The following is a 16,480-nucleotide window of genomic DNA, read 5'->3' on the forward strand; positions in this document are numbered from 1 at the left end:
CAGTCTGAGTGTGCAGAGAGAAAAAATTAAACAAAGTAAAATGTTCCATTCTACACTATCAACAATAACATGCAATGCTGTATAAAAATCATACACAGCAGACTGATTGTGAAAGAGTTTCATGACTGTAAAGTGTAATCCTGTTACACAGGATGGAATGGGCTGCAAAAGAACATATAAATCAGGAGCTGGAGGAGGTCACTCTGATCCACAAGCATGCCCATCATTCAATGAGATCATGGCTGATTGAATTACCCTGAATTCCTGCCTTCTCATGGTCACACTCTGCCTCACTTCTCAGCAGAGAACCTTAAATCAATCAAAGACTTTGTTTCCATTGCTTTTGATGATGAGAATTCAAAACTCTCATGACTTTCTATGCAGAAAGCTTTTCATATCTGTCTTAAATGATGCAACCCCTTACTTTTAAACTTCACAAAATTGGAAGATTGTTCTGGATTTCAAGATGGCAAAATGGGCAGAAATATATCGTATGGAATTCACATTGGAGTGTGTGAAACGATGTACTTCAGAAGGCCTGACATGGAAAGATGAGATCTTACAGAAGGCACAATTTTGTTAAGCGCAGATGAACAGAGACCTTGCTATCCATATGAAAAATCCCCAAGGTGGCATGGCAAGGTGATGGGGAGCATCATTCTTCAGGAAAGATAAAAAGGCCTTTGAAAGAGCACAGCAGAGGTTTATCAGGATTGTTCCAAATAAGGCACTTCAGTGCCCAGGAGAAGTTTAGGAGTGTTAGGTCTGTTCTTCTTGAAATAGAGAAGATTCAGAGATAACTTAATAAATATTTTCAATATCATGAGAAGTTTTGATAGGGTGAATTAAATAAAAGTCTATCTGGCGAGTGAGTTAACAACCAGCAATTTGGATACAGGACTAACTCAAAGGTAGAATACAGACAGTGGCGGTGGAGGGTTGCTTTTCAGCCTTGGGGCCTGTGATCAGTGGAGTGACACAAGGATCGGTGCTGGGTCCATTACTTTTCATCATTTATATAAATGATTTGGATGTGAACATAGGAGGTATTGTTAGTAAGTTTGCAGATAACACCAAAATTGGAGGTGTAGCGGACAGTGAAAAAGGTTACCTCAGATTACAACAGGATCGTGACCCCATGGGCCAATGGGCTGAGGAGCGGCAGATGGTGTTTAATTTAGATAAATGCAAGGTGTTGCATTTTGGAAAAGCACATCAGAGCTTATTGGTAAGGCCCGAGGGAGTGTTTCTCAAAAAAGAAACCTTGGAGCGCAAGTTCATACTTCCTTGAAAGTAGAGTCACAGGTAGATAGGATAGTGAAGAAGGCGTTTGGTACGCTTTCCATTATTGGTCAGAACACTGAGTATATGAGTTGGGAAGTCACGTACGGTTGTACAGGACATTGGTTAGGTCACTGTTGGAACATTGCGTTTCTGGTCTCCTTCCTTTCGAAAGGATGTTGTGAAACTTGAAAGAGTTCAGAAAAGATTTACAAAGATATTGCCAAGGTTGAAGGATTTGAGCTATAGGGAGAGGCTGACTAGGCTGGAAGCATCAGAAGCTGAGGGGTGACCTTATAGAGGTTTATAAAATCATCAGGGGCATGGATAGGATAAATAGACAATGTCTTTTCCTTGGGATGGGGGAGTCCAGAAGTAGAGGGCATAGGTTTAGGGTCAGAGGGAAAAAATTTAAAAGGGACCTAAGGGGCAACTTTTTCATGCAGACGGTGGTATGTATATGTAATGAGCTACCAGAGGAAGTGATGGAGGCTGGTACAATTGCAACATTTAAAAGGCATCTGAATGGGTATATGAATAGGAAAAGTGTAGAGGGATATGGGCCAAGTGCTGGCAAATGGGACTAAATTAGGTTGGGATATCTGGTTGGCATGGACGAGTTGGACTGATGGGTCTGTTTCCGTGCTGTACATCTCTATGTCTCTATGATCCAGAGGTTATAGATTATATTGAAACATGAAAAATAGGAACAGGAGTAGTTCATTCGGCCAATCAAGCCTGTTCTGCCATTCAATATGATCATGGCTGATTTTCCAGCTCAGTACCCTGTTTCTGCTTTCTCTTTTCTGTGCATCTGATGGACACACAAGGAAAGATCATAGTTATACAACAGCATACAAACTGAGCAACCTGACGAATTCCATCCTATTTTATCCAGTTTCTTTCTTTATCCCTTCATATCCTTTGACCCCTTTCACCGTAAGAACTATATCTATCTCCTTGAAAATATTCAATGTCTTGGTTTCAACCACTTTTTGTATCAAAGAATTCCACAGGCTCACTACTCTTTAAGTGAAGGAAGTGTTTTGCTTCTGTAATTCCATATTTTTCTGGTTCCTGGCACATTTATTTTGTACAAGATGAGGAGAATGCTTCTGTGACAATTAGAACTGATAGAACTTCTATAGAATTATAAATGTATTTTATGCAGGTACGATGCCACAACTAGCTGAATCTAGGATTGACTGTACCACTTCCAAGTACATTGAAGGCAGCCTGCACTTGGCTCACTGCACCCAGGGGAATTGTTGTGACTGATAGGGTTTAGTTGAATAGAAACACTTATCTGGTGAACAAAAACCACCAGGCTGAGGTTTGCTTAATTTTTTTGTTGCTTCTAACTGGGTCAATAATTTGACAGTTGATTAAATTAAGAAGTCATGATGAAAAGATATTGTCAGGACATAGATTTTTTAAAGATATTTTAGTCTGTGACATGATAAATGGAGATTTTTAAAATCCTGTTTTGTGGAGTCTGTCCTGCTGAACAGGGCCAGGAACTATCTGTGAGCTTTACCATTCAATGCCACAGACTAATTTCCTGAGATGAATGCAAAACACCTCCAACTAAACAAACTTTGAACTTTTTTTGATCAGCTGACTTTTTAAGCTATGTTCCCACTCCAAAGTCTTCCTGTCCAGAAATAATGCATTGCTACTATTTTAGCATAATAATATTCAAAAGAGGTGTAAGGGTGAGGAGGGATGGGAGAGGAGGTTGATTGTCACCAAGGAACTGCAAGAAAACTGAAATATTTCCCCTACTTCAACCTTACCTCATTAAGACTAGCTATACTGCAGGTAATTTCAGAATAAAGCTCCTTCTACACTGTCTCACAGGACATAGTGTTTTATATATATAAATTACTCCCGTTCAGAAATGGCTATTTTACTATCCTGGTTCTCTCCAATAACTCACTTTTCATCAACTTCAACTCCATCAAATTCATAACTCCTGCTCCCTTTCCCACACCAGGTCCTCCCAATAAATCATCAACTCATTCTGATTATACTAGCTCCCTGTCACCAAACAATTTAAATTTTAAACCATAATCTTCATTACCTTAGTCCTTTTACCATCTCTAGGTATGTATCTCTGTAATCTTCCCCAAGTTACATCCCTCTGGGTTAGCTGCCTTTGTCCAGTTTCAACATCCACCATTTTACTTTGTTCAGCATTGGTGGCCATTCTTGTACTGCTCTAGAATTTGCTCCTTCAACTTTTCCAAACTATATCTCCTCATTTAAGACTTCCTGTTAAAACCCAATATTCAACAAAACCTTCATTCACCTTTCCTAATATTTCCTCCATTGGCTGTGTGTTGATTTTTTAATCCAATAATGCATCCATGAAGCTTTTAGGATGTTTTTGCTAAAGGCACTACACAAATGCAAACTGCTATATATTTTATGTGGGAACCCTAGAGGTAGAAATTTTTCATTCCATGGCTATGAATGAGACTTGAACTTGGGTCCTATTATGAAAGACAATATCTAACTTCTATTTAGCCGAAATTGTAGAATTCAGACTTCAGTTTTCCAAAAGTTGAAAGTCCATAATTTCCCAATGTGTTCAAATTTAGAGATTCCTAGCATCGTGATTATTTTTGGACATTGACTAGTCAGTTCAAACAAACCTCATTAAAGATCATAACTTTTTAAATTGATTTTAATTTAGCTTTGGCTAAGAATGAATAATTAAGTGGATCAGGAAACTAATGTTATTGCTCTCTCAGTATTTTAAATGAATTCTGGTTTTTATATAGTCCTGTCATTGAACCGTGACACATTAGCAGTCAGTGGGCAGAACTTTCCCATTTGCAGTTAAGTGGTTTATCAAGTGAGAGTCTTGGTGCCCAGTCCACCACGGCTCAGAAAATTTTCCATATGCAGTCTTCCATTCTTCATCTCATTAATTTGGAACCCATACTTGGGCACTTTTCTGGGGAAATCGCATGGCAGGAGAAGCAGAAATGTTCACCACTGCCAGGATCTTCTGACATTCATGCCACTGGTGCCATGTTTAACACCCAGCTGTGTACCACATCAGACACTGTGCACTAGAAATTGGCTCCTACACTGTGATTATTGATCATTGTCACCCAAAGGAAAGGAAAGCTCACAGCCGCTTTACAGACCAGGACTGGCAGCTGCTGGTGGATGGGTGGTGGAATGGAAATGCATGCTTTCTCCTGCAGACCAACTTTGAAAGCCACATTAGCAGAAAACGTCAGCCTGAACCCAAACAGCAGCCTGGGTCAATACTGTGTCCCGAATCCGAATGGACTTCCAGTAGTGCAGGAAAAAGGTCACTATCTACAGTGTTCTTGACAAGTAAGTTGCCACCAGTTTCTCTTGAGAAACTCTACTTTCAGGGATACCATTCACTGTCATTGCACAAGCATCTCACTGATGCTCATAGACAACAACTGTCAGTATTGCATGCATTATGTCCACTCAACAGCTTTCACCACCTGTCTCCTCCCCAACTACTAACCACTCCAGTCCTCTGCACTTCCTACTCATTCACTGGGGACACCTCACCACCATTCCAGTTCAGGCATCACAATCTGATAAACACATCACTGGCACATCTTAACAGCTATTTGGGGAAGATACATCATATGTGTCCAGTACTCAACGGACCCCAACAGATCTACCTATAATCCCTAGACTGACTGCACTTGACCTGCAGGACTGCCAGTGGTTTAACCCTGACTGCAAGGACACAGATCCCCAGACTCTGGTTGGACCAAGCATCTGATAACTGTGGATAACCCCTGGAATAGAATTGAATGCATCCTTTGACTAACTGCAGTGTACCTCCTGACTGACTCGATCCCTCCATCATCAAATACTGTTGCCTGTTGAACTTCATACATGGCCAGTTGGTTGTAGCACATGCAGTGTGTTTTTGTCATGTAAGCTGCTCACACATGCTGCAGTTATAACATTGACTTAACATGGCGCTATAGAGTGACGTGTCCACACATTGGCTATTCAGTGGTCTCCACATAAAAAACCATCTGCCTCTCCTTTTGCATTAAAAAAGCAACATAAGTCATAGAGACTGCTGCCTTTGACTGAGCACTGACAACCCTGTGCACTAAAAATATAAATGACCCACACAGAGGCTAGAAGCCTGTAAGTCTGTGCTGATGTCAATCAGCATGCAGCAGCAAAGCAATGTGAAGTAAACAGAGGCTGGAAGCCATGAGCGAGCACTAAGAGAGCAAACCAAGAGCCAAAAGATGTATCCTGTATAGATGCACGGGATTCATATGAGTCCCTGCTTGCAACGTGACCTTGCAGAAGTGTGCAAGTCCTAGTTGTCCCAGAATAAAGTATTGAGATGGTCTGAGAACCAGCATGATGATGTAGTGAGGCTGCTGGTTTGCCAGTGCCGAGTTGTATGGAGGAAGGCTGAGGAGGATGGCAACCACAGAACACAGAGGGGGAGGTTTCTTTTCGATTAGATTCCCTACAGTGTGGAACCAGGCCCTTCGGCCCAACAAGTCCACACCGACCCTCCAAAGAGTAACCCACCCAGACCCATTTCCCTCTGACTAATGCACCTAACACTATGGGCAATTTAGTACAGCCTAACTTGCACATCTTTGACTGTGGGAGGAAACCAGAGCACCCGGAGGAAACCCACACAGACATGGGGAGAATGTGCAAACTCCACACAGACAGTCCCCCGATGCTAGAATCGGACCTGGGTCCCTGGCATGTGAGGCAGCTGTGCTAACCACTGAGCCACCATGCCATCGGAGAAGACACATCCAGACGATGGCCAGGACAAGCAAGAATGGGAGGCCAGATACGACCCTGATTTACATGTTGGGAAATTGTGCTGCCTAGTATTTTGGGGAAGGAGAGGAGAATTATAAGTGGCATATAAATAATGTGAACGGGGCTAACAATGAGTTGCCAGGTGCGTGGAAATAAGGTAGCTGACACTCTAATGGCAAGATTTTGAATTTACAATTTAACCCGTAAGGGGAAAATTGCAAAACTTTCTCTTGATGTTGACATTCTGATTTATTTTTCATTCTGTCTGTATTTTCCCAACCTTCTCACCATTGCTCACGCCACATCAGTGAGGTGAAAATTCCAGTCTGTGCAATCATCACAATTGAAAAAGGTGCTTTGCTCATAGGGGAAAAGAGTCCGTTTTTAAACTGTCTCCAAGTTAACTCACCAAGTTCATGAAATCTAGTGTATCGGTTGGTTTCAATTATGATATTGCAGATAACAACAAACTCATCACTGAAGGATATCGACAAGGTCACTGCAGCAACTGCAACTCCAAGGAGCTAGTGTAAAATATAAACAAAACAGAAGGTAATGAAATGCAAAACTCTGAACTAAGTTAAACTGCTCATTACAACACAGCAATGATAATAATTTGAACAATTCATTTAGACTTGTTTTTTCCTTCCTCCACTCTGACTTTCTCTAACACTGCTTCTCTGGAGGCACTAATTCTTTGTTGCAACCATTTTGCGTGCACCAAGCAACCTACTCATATCCTACATTTGTATTGTAACTTATTTGAACAAGGAAAAGCCAGTCAGAATATCAAATCCAATCATTTCATAGACAGCATCATCTGTATTTGATGAACTCTAATTAATCTATTCACAAAGCAAGGATTCTCAGAACTATTTTTTAACCTATTTTTGATGGTATTAGGCAAGAACTTTCTAAAGCTGATTGGAGACATACATTCGCAGGTAAAGGGACGACTGGAAAATAGGAAACCTTCAGAAATGAGATAACAAGAACCCAGAGAAAGTATATTCCTGTCAGGGTGAAAGGGAAGGCTGATAGGTATAGGGAATGCTGGATGACTAAAGAAATTAAGGATTTGGTTAAGAAAAAGAAGGAAGCATATGTCAGGTATAGACAGGATAGATCGAGTGAATCCTTAAAAGTGTATAAAGGAAGTAGGAGTATACTTAAGAGGGAAATCAGGAGGGCAGAAAGGGGACATGAGATAGCTTTGGCAAATAGAATTAAGGAGAATCCAAAGGGTAACTAGGGAGAGAGTAGGGCCCCTCAAAGATCAGCAGGTCAGGCAGCATCAAAGGAGAAGGAGAATCGACATTTCGGGCATAAGCCCTTCTCTCCTTCTCCTTTGATGCTGCCTGACCTGCTGCGCTTTTCCAGCAACACATTTTTAAGCTCTGATCTCACTTTCCCCCTCAAAGATCAGCAAGGCGGCCTTTGTCTGGAGCCACACAAAATGGGGGAGATACTAAATGAATATTTTTCATTAGTATTTACTGTGGAAAAGGATATGGAAGATATAGACTGCAGGGAAATACATGGTGACATCTTGCAAAATGTCCAGATTACAGAGGAGGAAGTGCTGGATGTCTTGAAATGGTTAAAGGTGGATAAATCCCCAGGACCTGATCAGGTGTACCCAAGAACTCTGTGGGAAGCTAGAGAAGTGATTGCTGGGCCTCTTGCTGAGAGATTTGTATCATCGATAGTCACAGGTGAGGTGCCGGAAGACTGGAGGTTGGCAAACATGGTGCCACTGTTTAAGAAGGGCATTAAAGACAAGCCAGGGAACTATAGACTGGTGAGCCTGACCTCAATGGTGGGCAAGTTGTTGGAGGGAATCCTGAGGGACAGGATGTACATGTATTTGGAAAGACAAGGACTGATTAGGGATAATCAACATGGCTTTGTGCATGGGAAATCATGTCTCACAAACTTGAGTTTTTTGAAGAAGTAACAAAGAAGATTGGTGAGGGCAGAGCAGTAGATGTGATCTATATGGACTTCAGTAAGGCGTTCGACAAAGTTCCCCATGGGAGACTGATTAGCAAGGTTAGATCTCATGAAATACAGAGAGAACTAGCCATTTGGATACAGAACTGGCTCAAAGGTAGAATACAGAGGGTGGTGGTGGAGTGTTGTTTTTCAGACTGGAGGCCTGTGACCAGTGGAGTGCCACAAGGATCGGTGCTGGGTCCTCTACTCTTTGTCATTTACATAAATAATTTGGATGCAAGCACAAGAGGTACAGTTAGTAAGTTTGCAGATGACACCAAAATTGGAGGTGTAGTGGACAACCTCAGATTACAACAGGATATGGACCAGATTGGCCAATGGGCTGAGAAGTGGCAGATGGAGTTTAATTCAGATACATGCGAGCTGCTGCATTTTGGGAAAGCAAATCTTAGCAGGACTTATACACTTAATGGTAAGGTCCTAGGGAGTGTTGCTGAACAAGAGAACTTGGAGCGCTGGTTCATAGCTCCTTGAAAGTGGAGTCGCAGGTAGATAGGATAGAGAAGAAGGCGTTTGGTATGCTTTCCTTTATTGGTCAGAGTATTGAGTACAGGAGTTGGGAGGTCATGTTGCGTCTGTACAGGACATTGGTTAGGCCACTGTTGGAATATTGCGTGCAATTCTGGTCTCCTTCCTATCGGAAAGATGTTGTAAAACTTGAAAGGGTTCAGAAAAGATTTACAAGGATGTTGCCAGGATTGAAGGATTTGAGCTAAAGGGAGAGGTTGAACAGGCTGGAGCTGTTTTCCCTGGATAGGATAAATAGACAAAGTTTTTTTCCCTGGGGTCGGGGAGTCCAGAACTAGAGGGCATTGGTTTAGGGTGAGAGGGGAAAGATATAAAAGAGACCTAAGGGGCAACCTTTTCACATAGAGGGTAGTGCGTGTATGGAATGAGTTGCCAGAGGATATGGTGGAGGCTGGTTCAATTGCAACACTTAAGAGGCATTTGGATGGGTATATAAATAGGAAGAGTTTGGAGGGATATGAGCCGGGTGCTGGCAGGTGGGACTAGATTGGCTTGGGATATCTGGTCGGTATGGACAGATTGGACCGAAGGTCTGTTTCCATGCTGTACATCTCTATGACTCTATGACTCTATAACCTCAATCTCTTAAAAATGAATCAATGCTGAATTTAAAGCTATCAAACAAATCAGAGTCTACTGATTTAGTGACTGGCTATTTTGAATGTCATCTCTTGAAGATCTCATTTGAGTAAAAAGTGCAGTCTAACTGTCCAAATATTCTGGGGATGCAGTGACAGCATAAAATTGGCACTGCCTTCAGCTGTTTTTCTATGCTATAGTTGGTCAACCAGTATCTTTTAAATAAGTGGATTCTCTGTGGCTGAAATACTTTACTGAGCTTCACAGCCCATCCATTCAAGAGACATGAAATAACAAAATGCAATATGTTTAAACAGGACAGGTTTCTCGAAATTAGGTTCACCTATTTCTTTCAGTCATATATTCATTTTAATTTTATATTAAGTGTTTACTTTAATTAAATATTTACTATCTGCTGCTTAACTGTACTGTTGAATTCACCATGTCACAAAACCCAAAGAAACAGAGAATCTGAACTTGGCTTTCACACTTCTGAAAAACGTACCTTATTTGAATTAACCACTTTTTTTCTCAGGAAACATACCTTTTGTGATTCTGAATTGCTCTCTAGAAAATAACAGGCTAACATTTACCAGCTCTCTGTCAACTTTCTAGAAGATGAGAAGACTGTTAAAGTGACATAGGAAGAAGTTAACAGGCCTACTGCCTTTCTGCCATTAGATTGAACACCTGCTGGGACCTCAACTGAGAAATGTAATTGGTCAATTAAGGGCACTTCCTGACTTTATGGGCATTTTCCTACATGATGGGTATTTGCTGCTATGTGGAAGGTCACCCAGTAAAGATCACCTGGCAGTCTCCCAGTGGGCTGCAAGGTGGGGGTTGGAGGGTTGGTTTTTTTTGGGCACTCTAGAGATCATGGAGGGGAGCTCCAATTGTAATGACATGCCCCGATGCCCTAGTGTCACCCATACACCACTAGCTCCCAGGCCGACTTCCATTTACCAAGGTCTACCTGCTTGGATCCAGCAATCACAACCCAGTCTTTGTAGCAGCCCAGCCTTTAGGGATTCTATTCCTTGCAGTTACAACCTCAGCAATAACTGACCACCACTAGCGATGGTGTTGTTGAGGCTGCCAGCTCCCTGGCTTAAGCTGTGTCTGGAGACACGGTTCCTGCTGTCTGCACAAATTCATTCCCACAATGTTGGATTAAACATACTTTTATTTTCCAAAAATGAATTACATGAATTAATGTATTCATCAAGCATAGTGGGGCATTTAATTTACTGATTTCAGTTGACTGATTGCAGGTTATGGTAAGGAAAATGCTTTATAAAATTACTTTTTCCATGGAAGGATAGGAGTTAATAAATAAAGCACTAATATAGCTTCTCTGGTACAGTTATTGAACTTCAATGCTTAATGGGAATATTATATCATTTTCTGCCTCCTCAATTGCTTTTCAAATCAATAGTTCTCTAACTGGGGTTCATGTGACTTTAGGGTGCTCCGTAATATACTGTGGAACTGCTTAAAGGCATGACCAGTCTAACAGGTGGGTGACCACCCAGGAAGCCATGGTCAGGAGTAAGCGAATTAGCCACAACTGGAAACAGGCATGATGCCAGACAGGAGTGGAGTGTGATTGCCACATATCCTGTATAGAGTGGGTTGACTGTCTCATCTAGGACTGGAATGTACGTGGAGACCATTGAGAACAGTATAAACTTCACATCCACAGTTACCAAGGCTTATGGGTGGGCATCAGATGAGTTTTGTCTTGTTTAGGAGAGGCAAGTCCTTTTAAAATATTTAAGCACTATATACTTGAACACAAAGGAAGCAGACCAAAATGTAGGATCACTCAGGGTGCTAATTTTCTTCAAGGCAAGGGCAAGAAATTACAAGCCCCTATTTTCACATGACAAAATTACTGTGAAGCTATGACTGTACCTAACGATATAAATGTGAACTGCCCTTGAAACTGACTAGACCAAAATGTTCTTGTAACAAAAATGACACACCTCAAGGTGAGCAATTCAACTTTCTATTCAATTAACTAAGCAGTAGCCCTTAGTGACAAAACACAAATTTTGGTGAGTATTATGTGGACACGTATGCAGAATCATTGAGGTACAGAGTCGTAGTAGCACAAAAAGAGGCTGTTCTTTTTAATGAGTCCATCTCTGCGGAGAAATCCATTATCAGTGCCATTACCTTGCTCTATCCCCATAGCCCTGCAAGTTTATTGTCCTCAACTACCCATCCATTTTTCATTTGAAGTCATTGATCATCTCTGCATCCACCACCCTATTGGATAGAGAATTCCAGGACATTACCACTGCATAGAAGCGTTCTTTCTCACATTCTCCCCATATTTCTTGACCAAGTATTTAAATCCATATCCCCTAGTTCCTAAACCTTCAACGAACAAAACAATTTTTTTTTATCTACTTTACCTAAACCTGCCATCATCTTGTACACCTTGTATTATCTCCTCCTAAACCTTGTTTGCTGCAAGGAAAACAAACCCAGATTTTCCAAATGAACTTATAATTAACTATTCCTTATCTTTGGGAACATTCTGGTAATTCTCCTCTGCAGAGCTAAAGTAAATACTCTAGTTGTGGTTTAACCAGTGCTTTATAAAGGCTCAACAAAACATCTCTGCATTTTTAATCAATATCTCAATTCATGAAGCACAAGAGTAAATATGTTTTCCTAACAACTCTTCATGTATCCTGCCACTGTCAGAGACTGATTCACTTGGACTAGGGTGTCCTTCAGTTTCCTACATTTGTCTGCACATTATGGTCCATTGGAAATTCCTAATTAAATAATTAACAATCAAAAATTTAAAAAGTCCTATTCTGATTAAACATATTAAAAACAATGTCAGCATACTTTTTAAAAATTAATTGTGGCAATAAAACCATAAATTGAAACAATATCCCTCAAAACCTCCAAAGATCCCTAGAGTTAAGCCCATTTCCAAAAACCATTACCACACCTCCCCCATCCCCGAAGCAGAATTCAAAAAGCACATCACTGTCAAGAAAAGTAATGACTGTGTTCTATCAGAGTAGGTGCCATGAGAGGGAAAAAAGTGAGAAGTGCTAGTGGGAGATGGAGAAATATGAACAGGAAAGAATACCCTGTCATGAAGCCGACAGTAGAACACTTGGACACCTTTATTCATAATCTTTCTTTCACAATTTTTTATTCAGTAAAACTCTTTAAAATTATACCATTAAGTATCTGTTTCCTCATCTTATCCATTATATCACCTCACACTTCGGCATATAGGATTCCATCTGCAACTTCTCACTCTGCTAGCCCATCTATATCTTGATGTCACCAATTTGTACTATCCTCATTGTTTGCCACACTTCCAAATTTAGCATCATTAAGAAATTTTGAAATGTGACTCTTATTTTGGTGATAACCAAGTTATTTACATATAAAATACAGTGGTCCCAGCAGTGACCATTCAAGGACACCACTATTTATGATCCATCAATCTGGAGAACAACACGTCATCATGAGTCATTGTTTTCAGTCGTTCAGCCATTTTTTATTCCAAGCTGACACTTTGTTTTCCATGAGTTTTCATTTTGTTAACCAGCCTTTTGTCAACTTCTTCCTTAAAATCTGTATAAATTACTGCATACACTTTATCACCTTTCTCTTACTTCTTGGAAAAATCTATTCCAAATAGTCAAACACAATCTGCCTTTTACAAATCAGTACTGGCTCTTAATTAATTCAATCCTCTCCTAGAGTCTGTTGATTTTTTCTCTGATTATTATTTTAAAAATTTTACACACTGCTGCTATCAAACTGACTGGAATGTAGTTAGGAATAAGACATAAGACCATAATGTCCTTACATACATTCTTGAACAGGGGTGTCACATTTGCAATTTGCTAAATCTCTGGCATCACATCTATATCTAGATTGGAAGATTATGGCAAACTCTTCTACTATCTCCATCCAAACCTCCCTTATCGATATGGGTTGCAAACCATTTGGATCAGGTAATTTATCCACTCTAAGTATGCCTAGGCTTTTTACAATGTTTTATCTATGAATGTTCACCATGTCCGTTGCCTGAACCATTTCCACTTCAATCAATATTTGTTCAGCACCTCCTTCCTTGATAAATACTGATACAAAGTACTCATTATGTATTCTACCTTTGCCAGAGCCTCTTTGCCCCACCTGGAATATTGACTCTGCTTTGGCAGAGGCATGGGAGCTGTAATCTGAGATATTCCTGGCAAAAAAAGGGCTCTTCCCGATCCTGACTAATTCATGATAAACATCCAGATGGATTATGAAGAATTGGATTTGCTGTGACTTCAATTGATATTTGTTGTATTATCTATCCCTTTTCTTCTGACACCAGCTGTCAAAAGGGGCTTAAAAATCACATCATTCAGGGCTGGCTGGGCAGTTGCTTGCATGAACTGGTTGCCTGTGAGTAATGTGTGGGTTACGGCATTAGGTAACTACTGATGAATCTGAGTAGGGTAAATTATTTCAATCCAGCTGCCAGTGACATGGGCCCATAACATTTGGAATTGGAAATCTCTGAGAAACCCAGTGTAAAATATCCCAAAGCACTCTTCTAAAGCTGATTTGAAGCAAGTTATTGCAGCGGACCAAAGTGAAATTTACTGAATGACTCCATGGTGGTGTCTCTGAAAGGTCTATGCTTCCATCTTGAGCTTAGTAGACATGATATCAATTACCTAAACCATTGTTGCTGCTATCTGTCGACACTGTATAACAATGTGTTTTTATTTGGTCATTCACGGAATATACGCATTACTGGTGAGGCCAACATTTAATGCCCATCCCCTAATCACCAGGAGGGTATTTGAGAGTCAATCACATTGTCATGCGTCTGGGGTCACTTGTGGACCAGACCACATGAGGACAGTTTCCTTCCCTAAAGGACATTAGTGAACCAGGTGGGCTTTTCCTGACAATCGGCAAGGGTTTTATGGTCATCACTAAAATTCAATTTTACAATTGAATTGTAAAATTCAATTTTACAATTGAATTTGCCATGGCAGGTTTTGAACCCTACCCCATTGTCAATCGGCCATCGCTTCCCCTCTACCATTAGAAAGAAAATAATTACTCCGCTGTGATGCCTCACAAAGTTCAATTGCCCGCAAATATTCGTTGTTATTTTACAGCACGAAGATTGTGGCGGGGGGGGGGGGGCTTAGGTAAGTAAGCCACATTTAACCATTATCAGTTATTATTATTAGTTTTGTTATTAGCCAATAAGGTATTTTAATTCGATTTTAGCACATCAAGACATCAGAAACATCAGTTTATCACACACGTATTATTTCAGTGGAAAGATTGCTAGCAACTCATTTCATATTTAAATAAACACGAACATCAAATGTGACTTTTTTTTTAGTTCCTGCGAGTTAAACGTTCCCAGCTCAACACGGTTTTTTTCAGAAGGGATAAACGTTTGAACAAGCATCTGCATTATTAAAGAAGTATCAATATTAATGATTAATATTTACCATGATGATGATACTAATGCCCAGTAGTTGGTATTTTGTGACTCTGATCAGACCCCCGATGCTCATGGTTGCAGCCACGTTAACTTTCTTGAAGTTTCTAAAGTTACATGAGGCTATGGCGATCGTTCACCACTGTCAGACTCCGCTCAGCCCGCGTCTTCCGCCTGAGCCTATGTCATGGGCGTGTACCTCAGTGTGGGCATACCATGGCGTGTGAGTACCTATCCAGCAAAAAGCCTTGCCCCAGCGCCTCAACCAAATAATTTGCTTATCTCTTAGATGCACAAATAAATAAAATGCTTATTTTCTCTGTGTCAGTTGCCAATGTTTGAAGCACGACCAGTGTTCAAACCCAAACGGAAGGATTGAGTGCTGGAAATGCCAACTGAGCAGGTGCCTAGCAGTTTCGTGAGGAGGAAACTGTTCAGGTATCAGGCATGTAACCTTCCATCAGAACTGAGACGCTAACTCTGTTTCTCTTCACCGTACTGCTGCGTATTTCCAATATTTTCTGTTTCTACTTCAGAATGGGAGCTATTGTAGTATTTTCCTTTTGTGCACTGATATGTGACTTTGTTCAGAAAATAATTGCTGTGCACTTCCAAACAAAGGTTCACTTCTAGATTCCTACATTTTACCAGGTGGTATCCCAAATACCTTTCACTTGATCTATTGTCTAATCCACACATCACGTCAGGGAAAGCATTTTTGCAAATGGTAATATGAAAATAGCTCACAGAATCCTAGAAGAGTTACAATGCAGAATGAGGTATTTTGCACCATCATGCCTGCACTGTGGTAATATGAGACTTTACTTACATAAAGTCTCCTGGAGGTTCAGTGGTTAGCATTGTTGTCTCATAGCACCAGGGACCTAGGTTCAATTCTCACCTTGGGCAACTGTGTGGAGTTTGCATATTCTCCCCGTGTCTGCGTGGGTTTCCTCCGGGTGCTCCAGCTTCCTCCCACAGTCCAAAGATGTGCAGGTTAAGTGAATTGGCCATACTAAATTGCCCGTAGTGTTAGCTGCATTAGTCAGGGATAAATGTAGGGGAATTGGTCTGGATGGGTTGCTCTTCAGAGGGTCAGTGTGGACTTGTTGGGCCAAGGGCCTGTTTCTACATTGTAGAAAATCTAATCTAAAAACCTTGTGCCAATCTCCTTTCTATTCCTCCAGACACAATATTTTTTATCAAAATTATCATCCAGTGCCCTCTTGAGTTTCTTGAATAGTTGTGGAATTGATCTAAGATCCCTTGTACCATCTGAAGTTTGCCTTGGTTGAAATTGCACATGTCGAATACCTCTCCCCCTCATTCACTCGCCTCACGGTTTCTCAAACTTCTGTTGACAGTTTCCTGCTGCAGTCAATTGCTTTGGGCTCAAACAAAAACAACAACAGAAAGCTTAAACATCCATCACCTCCAATTCAATGAAAAGATATCCCAGTTGTACTGCACACTATATTCTCCTTCAGGGTTAGTATGGTAGCTGAGCTGTTAGCAGGAATGATAGTTCTCAGAATTGAATTGGAGGAGTAGATTCCCCTCTGAGTTGCAACCTATTTTTGAGTAGTTGCTGGACATTAATTGGAATAAAACTTTTATTAGTACTGAATTATCATTACATAGAGTCTCCTGTAAGGTTCTCCAGTTGGAACCCAATTTATTAATGCAAAATTTCTACTCAATTTCTGCCACCAAACAATTGCCAATGATTATAGCAACTATTAAAGTTGCAGGAGG

At 40.7% G+C, this 16,480-nt stretch overlaps 1 protein-coding gene across 1 annotated transcript in view; it reads right to left on the reverse strand.

Moving 5' to 3' along the window:
• LOC140493533 (tetraspanin-32-like) overlaps nt 1-14,875 on the reverse strand; it is a 78,053-nt gene extending 63,178 nt beyond the window's left edge. Inside the window, exons 1-2 of the mRNA XM_072592073.1 lie at nt 14,736-14,875; nt 6,506-6,620 (exon numbers count right to left, since the gene is read on the reverse strand). Of these exons, the coding sequence (XP_072448174.1) occupies nt 6,506-6,620; nt 14,736-14,801 (181 nt within the window). The 5' untranslated portion in view covers nt 14,802-14,875. The remainder of the gene's footprint in view (nt 1-6,505; nt 6,621-14,735) is intronic.
• Nucleotides 14,876-16,480: the final 1,605 nt, after the last annotated feature.

The sequence above is a fragment of the Chiloscyllium punctatum genome, chromosome 22 (assembly GCF_047496795.1).
Source record: "Chiloscyllium punctatum isolate Juve2018m chromosome 22, sChiPun1.3, whole genome shotgun sequence".
Lineage (NCBI taxonomy): Eukaryota > Metazoa > Chordata > Chondrichthyes > Orectolobiformes > Hemiscylliidae > Chiloscyllium > Chiloscyllium punctatum.